At 41.3% G+C, this 13,229-nt stretch overlaps 1 protein-coding gene across 2 annotated transcripts in view; it reads right to left on the reverse strand.

Annotated features, from left to right (window-relative positions):
• SKAP2 (src kinase associated phosphoprotein 2) overlaps positions 1-8,166 on the reverse strand; it is a 121,657-nt gene extending 113,491 nt beyond the window's left edge. For both annotated transcript variants that reach the window (XM_059479741.1, XM_059479735.1), the window contains exon 1: positions 8,017-8,166. In XM_059479741.1, coding sequence (XP_059335724.1) covers positions 8,017-8,065 — 49 coding nt within the window. In that variant the 5' untranslated portion in view covers positions 8,066-8,166. The remainder of the gene's footprint in view (positions 1-8,016) is intronic.
• Positions 8,167-13,229: the final 5,063 nt, after the last annotated feature.

The following is a 13,229-nucleotide window of genomic DNA, read 5'->3' on the forward strand; positions in this document are numbered from 1 at the left end:
AGCAGAAGTAATAGAGAATTTTCAACCATGGGAGGACAGGGCAGAAGCAGACGCTCCATTTACTCTCAGTATAGGGAGAGCTGGAGGAGAGAGGCAGAAACAGAACAAGCATATACAAGTTTGTCATTTCTAAACAGCAGCAGTTGCAGAAGACATCCCTGGGATGGCTTCCCTCTCACATGAGCATGTGAAACAAGTTCTCCAAGCTGAGGTGTACCCACAGTCAGGGTGCACTGTTTTCATCATGGAACACTATTACTTCCATATATCCAGGGATACCATATGGCTTGATTCACCACAACCCCAAAATACAAAGACAGATATGACAAACACACGATGCTAAAGAAGCAGTTTACCTGAAAATTACGTTTTACTGTATCATATATATTTCTTATCTACTCAGAGTTATACAGTATGTTATATATCTTGTTTTAATTTACTGTTGTAAATCCATCCAGGATGTACCAGATGCAGAAGATGAGTAACATCCTAAGCTTCTCTGGACAAGAAGCCAGCAAGTTATCTAAGTTATGATCATCTCTTCACTTCCTGTACTTCCACACTATGGAGGAATATGGACTGCCTTAACATAAGGAAATGTTCCTGTAGTTTCTCTGACCTTCCACAAAGTGATTTATGTAGGAATTAGAACAGAACTAGGGACTTCAGTACAGCAGATCCTAGTTTAATACAGTAAACTTCAAAGAGAAGTAGCAAAATGTGCCCATTTCTCACCACTGTTCTAGTCACATACTTCCTCTCCCCTCTCCAGGATGATCCACAACTTGGTCTCTCCTGTACTAGTTTAATGCTACACAGAAAACAAAACTACTCCTCACAAGCACTTCAGTGTAGACCTGATTCATGCTTCAGCAGCAGCTGATCCATCAAGAAATTTTAAAAGGAATAAAAGATAAGTTCCAGAAAGAAAACCTCTTTGAACAGATTTCTGGTCTAACAGCACTTCAACTAATCAGTTACCCCAGAGCAAAAAAAAAAACCAAGTGACATATTCCCATAAATTTTTCCCAATGAATTGACCAGCTATTTAGTATCACACATTGCAGACATTTACCTGTTCCCAATGAAAATATGAAAATAAAAAAATAAATTTAAAAACACTAAAATGAATAAACAAAAACAAAGCAAAGAAAAATACACACTAGAAACCTACTTAACACCTCTTTTCTTAAGCTTGTGTGTTAGACTGTTTGATAGCTTAAATGCCCATACTTGTTGCTCTGTTTCTTAAAGCTTGTAATGTTAAATTTGCTTGCACCATACCCCAGAGGAATTATTTGCCTGCAGGAAATGAACAAAAGCTACCAAACCAAAAGATACAATTGATACAAATCACTCACAAATTGCTCTGCCAATACAGGTTACAAACTGAATGAAAAGGAAAATCACACCTCAGCCTAGCTCTGTCCACTTCGCCCAGCTCATACAGTTCAAAACTTGAGTGCCAGTTCACAGAACAGTCAAAAGCTAAAAGCCATTGTCATTTCATTTTCATCTACAGTCCTTTTACAAGGAGAAAAGCTAAGATTTATTTTGCATTTCATTGTTAAAACAGTTTATGGTTGTCTTTACTTCAATGATTATAAACAGACAACACCGCAAGATTTTAATTGTTTTAAAGACTTTGGAGCTATTTCCTTTAACGAAGGCTGGAACCATACAGATGGAATTTTTCAAGAACATTGTAAATTTCTAGCCCAAAGCAAGTGCTGTGTTAAAGAGTGCTAAGCATAACAAATCATAGCACATTTGTTGTTTACAGGATTTAATATTGTAAATATAAGTCACACTTAATAAACAAAGATACTTAGGACAGAACTACTTCAATTTCTAATCAGGGTGGGCCAAGCAGATTCCCACAGAGGCACCCAAAGACTATGTGCTGGGTCGGTCTTTCTCCCCTCCTCCAGCAGATAACCAAGATGTTATCCAACCACATTATCAAGAAGTTAATCACTCCATCATGGACACATCAACTGATGAGTTGACACCATTCCAATGACAGGAATCAGAAAGTGGCAATGAGACAGGAGCATCTCCATGCACATGGCAGGGCCCACGGCCCAAGGAGAAAGCAGGCTGGTTGGGAGGCTGGACACACATCCATCCTATGGCCAGGGACACTCCAGGGGATAACCTGGCAGCTGTACTGCCACTGCCATGTGGAGGCACCAGCAGCTCAGCAGAGCAATTCCTGCACCCACCAGCCTTGTCTCTCCTCTGCCTCAAGCACCCAGACAGCCAGCAGCCGGCTGCCAGCCAGGGAATCTGGGAGAGCAGGCCAGAGGATTTTGGGACATAGCTGCAAGCTAGGCACATTTATTACACACATACTGTCCAAAGGTGACCAATATTAAACAGACTGCCATGTATCTTTCAGCTTTACACAGGCTGGCATCAGAAAGCAATTAATTAATTTGATTTCAAAGTTGTCATGCGACTCATTAATAGGGAAAAAGCCTGAAGACAAACTGCCAAGCAATAGCTGTCACTGCCTGTTCTTTTAAATAAAGAAATATTGGAGGACTTTGCTTTTGCTCTCCCCCAACTTCACAACTATGTTTTAAAGTCCCTCTCCAGAGTTTGCTAAATTGCCTTTTAAATATATATACACTTAATCAGAAACAGAACACATGATGTAAAATAAAAGTGACTGAACTTCAAGATGTCTAAAAATACCACATTTATCCAGCCTAACAATAAGGTTAGCATTGCTTTTAGTGCAAAGTCCCAGAAAGAATTGCCTTTAAAAATTGCTCTACCTTAAATTCCCAGAAGCAAGGTTATGTTGCTGTGTTGACACATATAAAGCAAGTATAATGAAACATGTTGACGGTCAACAGTTTTATTAGTGATTTTAAAAGCAGAAGTATATACAAATTGCTAAGACTCCTCAAATGAAGTAAATTGATAAAGCATGTCTTTTAAAAGATTAAAAAAGAAAAATTTTAATCAAGTACTATACATATATACAGTTATATATCTATCTCTAGTCTCATTGGATGAGTAGTTGAGCATCCTCTCTCTATATTAAAGAGGTGAGAAAAGATGGAGCTGTAACGTATTAAGCATATAATGAAAAAAAACCACACCAGTACAAATCATGATCAAGTTACAAAGTGATTCCAAATGAACTATAATAAAAAATGTTAAGGATTAACCTAAAGATTTACACTGTATGCCACATTATGCTGTGTCTATTGTGGTTTGTTGACATATGATTATGAAAGAAACGTAAACCCAGTCAGATGAGAAAGATAGACTCCATGTTAATTGAAAAAGACAAACTAAGTGAATAATGAGTATATAAAAAATAGCCTATGCCATTTTTATCACCCATATATGACACTTATTCCCAAATTTATGGCAGAGACAATTGAACTATGTTTCAAATCACTGGAGGTTATTTCTTACCAGGAGTCCCTCTGTGCATTTTTTTCACCTCACTGTTTCTAATCTTACTCCATTACTACAGAAACACATACATACTACCAAAGCTGTAAATACATGTCTACTTAAAAGATGTCTACAATAATCCCCCTGGTTTATCTTGTACAGATGGATTCCTCAGCAAGAACTGGAATTTGTTAAAGCCTTGGAAACATGGAAATTATACTTTTTAAAAAGAGTAAAGTTTTAAACAACAGTGTGCTTTTAAATTTGAATCAATCAATAAAGAAGAGCCATACTGGACCCAGAAGGCTTCTTCTATGACAGGCATGAAAGGAGAAAGTCCAGAAACAGCTGACATGGAAAATTAAAATGGACAGTTTGTTTTTTGGGGATTGGGGTAAATATCAACAGCACAGTCCAAAAATAAAAGGTAAGCAACTCCTGCACTAGATCCAATGTCTTGTAGATTTCTTGCCTTGCCCTTTTCTGCAAGCGATTTTCAAGATGCAACTAAACAAGTAGGTAAACAGTATGACTTTGAAGAAAAAAATAAGAGGAATCACACAGAAAAAAAGTGTTCTGGACAATATAACTAAGCATTTAAACAAACTGAATAATATCTGGGTAGAAATGATCCTTAGGGCAAGAACATTGGTTTCTATTTAGGTTTGGAGTTTTGCTTAACAGAACAAGAAAAATTATATTAAGATGGGATATAAGGTTCCATATAAACTAGAGAAAATTTTATCCCATTTTCACAGTAAAAGTATTTGTAACTTTCAAAATACAAATACAGAAGATTCAAACAAGAAATACTGCCACGTGTGAAAGGAAAATTGAACAAAAGACAAAGAAATATCACCCAAACTACAGTCACGTGATATGAACTGGGGAAAAAATATAAATGATACACATATCTAATGACCATGACACCATCAAAACCTGTGAAAAAATAATCAAGTCTTATCTCAAACTAAATATTTGTTACTGAAAAAATCTCAAGAATTTTTTTCTAGTCATGTTGACTGAAGAAACCAGTCTGGTTTACATTACAGAAGAAATAATCCCTTGGGGGAAGAAGGAACCTTCAAACTCCTCCTCAGCTATGAACAAGCCAAAACTTACTAAGGAAAAATAGATGTGAGAAGGCCTCCAACAATCTATGCAACCAGCTACAATTTGAGGGGACAAAAAAGAGAAACATTCCACTTTGCCAGACACCCACAAAAATACCACATAAATACAACAGACGATGCCTTTTCAAAAGAAGAAAAGGCAGAGCAGAGATGGGCTTCCTTCACTGAATTCCACTGTCTCAAGCATCATCCGCAAGTGCAGGGACTGTAAGTGCAGGTGGGGATTTAAGAAGTTACATACACTACCATACACCTCGGAGGCGTAAAGAGGGAGATAAGAGAGCAACAAACTTACTCTCTCCTCCTACCAGGAGTCTAACTCATGACCAGAGGACTCTGTTTCTGTCTCCAGTGTTTCCCCCCTACCACTTGAACAAGTCAGAGAAGACAGGATGGGATTGTGCAATCCCAATAATCCTCTGCAATAAGTCTATTGCCACACTGACCTTTCCCCTTCAACTTTACAGAAACGGCTTCCTCCTGTTTCCTACTAATGCAGTTAGCCTGAGCTCAAGCTGTGCTTCTGCCTGGAACATTTCAGCGCCACTGATATGCAACTATAATGACCCTGCCAGCATGTGTGACAGAATTTGTTTTTGTGTTAAAGATATAATATTGTTTAGGTTCAAAGTAAAGCACTCACAAGTCGGAAAATTTCCTGTGCAACTTTAATTCATGCCCTGGTGTGTTTATTCCCATTATCGCCATGTTTAACTACAGGAGCACTTAGTAGGTTTTCCAGTAGGATCCCTACTTGTTCAGCATGGTGGGTGAACATACTCCAACCATCAATCAAGAGTAAGCAGGGATAAGGAAATCCATATGATCGTTCCTCCACTTGTTGCAGAAGTTGGAAATCATAGGCAAAAAGGCCAAGAAGAGGAGGAAGAGCAGAAGAGCACAGTACTTATGAGATTTTGCACCTGTGAGGGCCTCTCTGCTACATGAACACCAGAACTAAAATTCAGCACTTTTTGCTACCCATTAGCTGCACATTCTCAATTGAACCTGATATGAAGAAGTGCCTGGCACTTGCAATGGCCACTAACATAGACATCCAACTCATTATTATCTGGAGAAACCAGCACAGCATGGAGGCAGGTGAATTTGAATTCTAATTCTGTTCCACCATTGATTATTTTTTGCGACCCCAATCACATCTTGTTTATTATACTAATTTTACCGATGGGAAAACAATATTCCCTCATCTCAAAGAGGTGCTGAATCAATAACTGTGAGCCATTAAAATAATACATTAAGAAGCACTCTTGAAGAAGAGCATGCAGAAATTAATAACTATCTACTAACTGTGGTCTTTGTATGGTGTAACAGTTTCTTGATGAATAGTAAAGATACTACAGACCCTCCTTCCCTCCTCTATTACTATACATCCTCACTACAGGAACAGCTTGAGCAAAAAAAAAAGAAGAAAACTACATAGAAGACTGTGAGATCCTACACACATCAGTGAAAGAACTGCTCACACAGTTTACTAGATTACTGGATTAAAGATTACTGGATTACTCTCATTTCTAACTTTCATGCACTTGCCTGATCACCTCAAAAAAGAGAGTTTAACAAAAACTGTAAAAAGTCATGCCATTATTTATTTTTCAAAAATAAGCCGGTTATTAAATTTTAACAGCATATAACCTTACAAGGTTAACCTTGAGGGTAACAATTTAAAGTTGCAAACTATTAGTTAGATATAGTAATAACAAAACAAATATTTAAAGACCATTGGTAAATCATTCCATTGCCTTCTTAGCTTCAGTTCTATAGACAGCACAAAAAGAAATGAGAAAAGCTAAAGCTGTACATACTCCACAAACATTAGATACCTGTATATAACTTAGGCTGCTGCTCATAGTGACTCTGAAAGTACATTACATCTTGAGGAAAAAAAGGTGTTCTTTGTTTCACTTCAAAATACAAAAACTTCTGTGTCTCTCTTTCCATGGCAGACTGGACAAAGATGGGAAGAAGGAAGGAAGGACAGGTTGTGTACATGAGGTACCATGACTGAGAAAGAAATCATCATCTCAAATGATTCCATTTGCATCACATCCTTCCCCTCAAAAAAAAATTTTAAAGCACTTAAAACATTGAAGAGTTTCAAGATGAGCTTCACTCAGTGAAATTAGCACCAAAACAAACATATATGCCCTGCATCTGACCATGAGTTCCAGAATTCAGGACTGCCACAGAAAATACCAAGATTTAGAAATGTTCTCTAAGGGTAATTATTTTCCATCATATGAAATCATGAGAAGCTTTCCTTTTTTTTTTTCTAGTGGCCTTCCATGCAAATTTTTAATACAGATGGTGTGATATGCAAGTAACATAGAAACTGCAGTTATAAAACACTTCAGACAGTTGGCAGAAGATGAGATGTGGTGAGAGCAATATGTTTCAAGCATTACCTCTTTCAATCAAAGTGTTAAAAAAAAAAACAAAACAGTCTGTAAAAGTGATGAGCTGCACTAGACTCTGGCAGGTGCCCAGCTAAGTAATTGAGCGCTTGGCCTCAGAAGGGAGATTTCAAAAAGCATGGGTAATTTGAATGGCAAAGTCACAGCTACACAAGTTCCTGCGGCAGAAACAGAAGTTCTCAGAAGAGTGCCACTGAAATTAAAATGGCTTCAGGACACCAAACTTTTTGATAAAGATACCAGAAAAGCCAACCTTTAAGTATACTATTTATTTTAATTAACAACAACAGTTAAAAAAAAAAAAAAAAAAAACTGCATACTAGTTCTTTGAGATAAGATAGCCACTCGCATTCGGAAGTCCGTACTAACATTATAACCTTTCACGGTAAGAAATCATCCCATCCCTACGCTCCAAGGCATCCTGAGAACATGGACAGCCACGGTCAGAGGTGTGTGACTGATGTGACAACACCCCAGCAATTCAGCCGCCCTTTCGTCCGCTCCTCAGCTGTTCGGCGGGGAAGTTCATTACTTGTTTCGGCTGATGCGGGCAGCCTGCCCTGCCAGCACACCCGGGGGCAGAGACTTCCTCCGGATGGCTGCGCGGTCACCCGGCGGTCACACGCCCCGCACGCCAGTCCGCGGCAGCCCCCGAACGCCTCACCCCGGCTGGCGCCCGCAGCCCCGAACCGCCCGGCCGGGGAGCGGTGTCAGCTCCCGGCTTACGGGGGCCCGGCCCGCTCCTTCCTCCCCGCGGGGAAGCGAGCCGGAGCGCTGCGGCTCCCCACGGACGGGCACGGGCGGAGGAAGTAGCCGGGGAGGAGGAACTGGGGGGATGGGAAGGAGAGAACCCCCGAACCCGTGCACTGGAAGCGATCGCCCGGTGCCCACCGAGGCGCGCTCCGCCGCGGCTCCAGAGGCTGCTGCCCCCGCACGCCCTGGCTCCCCCGGCCCGTCACACCCCCCCCGGCCCGCCCCCCTCGGCCCCCACTCTGCCCGCCCCCCGGGAAGGAAGCCCTCCCTCCTGCTCTCACCTGCCAAGAGGCTGCAGACGTCCCCGGGGATGCGGGGAGCGTCGGACATGGTGCGGGCGGCGGGGGCGGCCGGGGACACCCGGCGGGCGGGGCTCGACGGCTCGCACCGGCCCGGGCCCGGCCCCGCGGGGAGGAAGCGGAGGCCACGCCCCCCTCCCGCGGCGGCACGGCCGCGAGCCCTGGGGGGCGGAGTCTAGCAGAATCGGGGCGTGGCTTCCCGCCACGAAGGCGGTGCTTCGGCACTCTGGGGGCGGGGTTTCGCAGCACGGGGTGGAGCTTCACAGTGCGGGGGCGGGGCTTCCCTCCGGCTGGCTCCCCCCGCCCCTCAGCGCCGCGCTTGCGCTTCACGCCTCTCCCCCTGTGTTAATGGCTGCCGGCGGCCATCGTGTGTGAGGGCACCGCTGGCCCGCCCCCGCCAGAACCAAACGTGGCGCCCAGCGCCGGCTCCCTCCGCGCCTTCCGCCCCGAAGGGCTGGAGAAGTTGGCTATTGGATAAGAATGCCTCAAGGCCTCTCTGTGATTGACCCATTGGTTGTCCCGCCCACTAAGCCAGCGCCTGGCGTCCCCCTCTCCTCCCACAGGGGCGGGCAGGGCTGGGTCCGTGGATGTGGAGGGTGGTGCTTTGGGGATTTAATTTTTTCCAGGCGTCTTTCCGTCCTTCTTTCATTGCGCGGTGCCGACGTTGTCCCTGTCGACTTTCTGTCATTGCCAGTGTCAGGGTTTAGGATGGCAGACAGCCACAGCCTGCAGCCCAGCCTCGTACCTGTGCCAGTGTCCCAAAATCAAACAAAATCAAGCCGTGGAACTTGAAGAAATCATTGAAGCAGTGGGAACAGGCCCGTTCATATCGGCGGTGTCTGTTGGCACAGGTGTGTGAGCTGAGACAAAAAGAGATGCTGTTGCTAAGCAACACAGCTGGGCTGCTGGAAGGGCCAGCTTCGCTGGAGTGTTGCCTATGAGGCAGCTTTTGTATGTTTTTCCCACAAATCCCTAGTTGTATGTATTTGGAGCACATTGGTGATGTAATATATTTAGTGTAGAAATAGTCAAAGTAAACTCTTAGCAGGTGTTTCTGTCCTAGATGGTTTTGGCTCTATCTATGTTATTGCTGCAGAAAGTGTTTGTGTTAGAGCTGTGGTTATGTTAGCACATCTGTATATCATACCAGCGTAGGAAAAACAACAATTAAAAGAAGGTCCATTCATGAAATTTCAGCTTTATACCATTGTAATTGCATTAATACTTGTGGCACAGCTTGCAGTATGGCTGTGGCAGTCAGTTATTAAACAATTTCCTACTTATGCTTGGTGTAGCTGTGGCCACTAAGTCTGCGGTGTCGATGTGGTGTTAGATTATATTGTTCTCCTGACCTCTCACATCTCTTTTAATCACATGGAGCAACTCATTTTAAATACATCTGTGTTTTCAAAGCATTGCAGCTTTATTACCTGACTTTATGGCCAGCCTGGCTGAAACTCAAGCAGTGAACTAATTGACCTGTATAATGTTGTGTAATGGTTTTTATGTTGGTTATCTAATTTCAATTCAACTATAATAAACATGCCCAGGCATCTGGGTGCATATGTGTATAAATAGATCATGCCTCTTTATTTGTATGAATACCTACTACTCATCTAGTACAAGAATATGTTTGATTAATTTTTCTGTAGCTGGCAAGGAAGGCTCTTCGGGCTTATGTTAAATTATACATTTCAGATGTGCAGTCTTGGGAAGCTGCCATAAGGAATAAGAAAATGGCTTATAGTCTAATTTGCTTGCCCTTTTTCAGGTTAATCATAATCCTGCTTTCTTGTGTTGACTTTATGGCACCATCCATTTCTGTTCCAGAAATGTCACTTGAACTCTGTTGTAGTCTTTGTTTTGAGATCATTCTCCTGATAATTTATTCCATATGTTTACCATTTGTGTAAACTTTTCCTCCATTTCAGAACATAAGATGGGAAGAAGTAACTTACCTTATTATTTCCCATCCCCCATGCTCCAGTCACTCTGGAGTCACTCTTTTTCTCCTTACTTTTTGTGTTAAAGACCTCCTTGTGGCAGTGAAGACCAGCCCGTCACACAGTCATCAAGATTTGTGACCCAGGCCTATTTTAAGCCTTGTTAAGTTCCAGATTTACTCATAGTTCCCTAATTTTTAAATCTACCACTAATAGGAAGCATAATTCAAAACAGACTCCTTCCTGAAACAAGTCTGGCTTCAGTGCTGTTTCAGCCTGGTTTCTGAGGATTCCACAGCTTGTGCCTCATGGAAACCAGACGCACCACTTGCCTAATCAGGCCCATGGATCAGGGGTTCTTGAAGTGTGGGAAGCAAGGCAACAGGGAACACACAGAAATTTATTGTCCTTCTGTGTGAGGAGAGCTATGAACACAGGGAATTCAGGAGGAGTAGCCTACCTGGATCTGCAGAGAGCCTACAGCAGTGCAGCTGTGGGAAGAATAAACTTTGCCATTCAGGAGCAGCATCACTACTGCCTTGCCTCCCTGAAGAAATGTGACATATCTTGTTTACTGGGAAACCCAGCATTTTTCCCTTAAATGTTCCATGCTTTTGCAGCCATGCTTTTAAAATTTAGGTTCTAGGAGATGAATGAAACAGGACCTGTAGGCAGCTGCTCCTTGTTCTGTACATGTCCTTTAATAGAAAATTAATTGGATTACAGAGCATGCTCCCTGCCCTGATCCCTGCACTATTTCACACAGGCAGCAGCGGCCTCGTTGGGGATTCTCTGTGTTCTCATCTCTTGGCCCTGTTGGCTGTCTGTCTTCTTTTGCTGCACTCCAAACAAAACAGCTAGTCAATAGTCAGAATATTTATATTTTGTAATTATTTAATTACACTGAACAGCAGTTGGCAACGATTTCTGGTATGCACATAGAGCTGTCAAATGGAAGGAGCACTGACTTTCTTTACAGAATTGCTTTCTTTATACGCACAAAAACCGTGTTTAAAAAAATCAGGAAATTATCTTATTGAATGACAGTGCTCTAAACATGGCACCCCTGTATGCTTTTTGACTGCAGTTGCTGCACTGAAGAAAAGCAGAGGCTTTTTTTGCCTCTAACAGTGAAAAAGCAGATCCAAACCCTTTTTTTCTCTGGGAAAACATCATTAATGATTTCCTAGGATTTGCTGCTACTATTCTAGTTTAAATTACTTCCTCAGGGGAAGATGCATTCAGGACATCACAACAGTTGCTTTGAGAATAAGTTTACCCATTAACTTTGAAGCATAAAGAAAAGCTAATACTTCATGTAACAACTCATTATGATGTTGTGTATCTTCTTCTATTCAGAATACATCTCCATGAAAGCTTCCTATTTTGCTGTCATCTTACAGGCATTTCATAAAAAAGCAAAAACCTTGAGGCATTCAAATATTGTTTGAACAGTTGAGTTGCATTGACTGTACTATGTTAGAATGTGGAAACATGGCCTTGCATTTAGAATTCAGCCCATCAAACATGATCTGAACACACTCTTCAGTTTATGGGATCATCACAAATGGAACTAAAATGTGCTCAGCAACACTGTAAAAATTTTGAACACCAGGTGTGTGTTTCTTTATTAGTTTGTATGCTGAAAAATTGCCACAACGACTTTTTTTTCTGCAGCTTGGAGGCTTGGGTGTCACTGTTTTGTGTTCTGAGTTATAAAACTGATGCACTTTGTTTTGTGGAGGCAACCTACCATTTATGGAGTACTTCCCAGGTCAATACTGTCTTACTCTCAGTGTTACCTGTTCTTATTTTGCAACCTCGGTTTGAGTAATTCCCAACTCCCAGGTTTAAAGACACATCTCAAGAAACAAAAGTCATTCCCTTCCATCTTCATGTTTCCCAGCTATACAACCACAGAAAGATGCTGAACTGAAAAACTCTAAGAATTGTCCCCTAGATCATTTTCTATATGCCACACTGTAACTACCCATTCAGTTTGAAAAGCTATTGGGTTTGATACTGCAGTGTTCAGCTTTCCAAATATGGAGCAACAAGGGCATAGCTTTTCATTTTTGTACTTGACTGTTTTCCAGCAATGCCTAATTTTACCTAAGAATTACCTCTACAAAGACAGATTGCTGTTTCTGTTATCAAAACTATAGGATAATTAATATAATTTTGGATTATGTTTTCTCAGCATTACATGGGGGAAACATTTTTGCATAAGAATTTTTTTACCTGAGCATCCATTAGATTGTATAGGATTGTGCATTATTTGATATTTTGTTAGACAAAAAATATTCTGTGTCTCATCAAGTTAAGTGTCTTATTTCAAAAAAATTATTAAGAAATCTCCTATCAGATAAAGGCTTCAGAGTTTCAATAAGATTCTGTTTAGAGGTGATTTTCCAGCTGGATTGGTTCAAATGGAACATCCTGAAAGTTAATTTCGGCACAGGTATGAGATTTCAGTCAACATTTTTTCTCATAAAAATCTATGAAAGCAAGCCAAAGATAACTCCCCAAGTGTTACAGAAGAAGACTTCCGCTGATTATCATGCAAATGGTGCCAATGAAGTCTGGAGACAACCAGATACATAAGAGTTGTGGGATTTCAGCTCCTACTAATCCATTTGTTCTTGTTTGTATCTCACCCTTTGTTCTTCAACATCTGAAATTTTGAAGAAGTGAAAACTCTTCCTCTTCCCATTTCTCCTCTTCAAGGTGTATGGAGATGTCCTGATGGGTCTTTCTGCAGATGAGTGTGGTTCTAGGAAGTGGGGAGGGAAGCTCTGTTTGACTGGAGTTAATAATTAGATCTAAGATAAACTTTTCTTAACCACCTATACAATCTTGATGTCTAATGAATATTTTGGAACCGTGTAGATTCTTAATAACACTGTGGTGATTAAACATGCTAAAGCATCATCTTGCATTCTCCAGAAGTTAAATCTAAACCTCATCATTCTTTGAGAGGTAGATTAAATAATGAGGAGCTATGTAACCTCTAGTCTAAATTTAGTGTTCTTTCTGTTCTTTTTGCCTCTTATTAACTGTGGTATAATGCATTGAGTCCTATTTTAAACAAATTACACCATAGGTAAGGGAATTAATGAAGAGTACTTTTCCTTGCCTTTCTGTATGAAGAGCTATATCCTTTTCCTATTGCAGTGGAATGGGTTCTATCTGATCAGTTCTAGTTCTGTGCCATAAAGCACTCACCATCATTTAAGCCACTGCCCTGATTTT

This window comes from Ammospiza nelsoni, chromosome 1 (assembly GCF_027579445.1).
Source record: "Ammospiza nelsoni isolate bAmmNel1 chromosome 1, bAmmNel1.pri, whole genome shotgun sequence".
NCBI lineage: Eukaryota > Metazoa > Chordata > Aves > Passeriformes > Passerellidae > Ammospiza > Ammospiza nelsoni.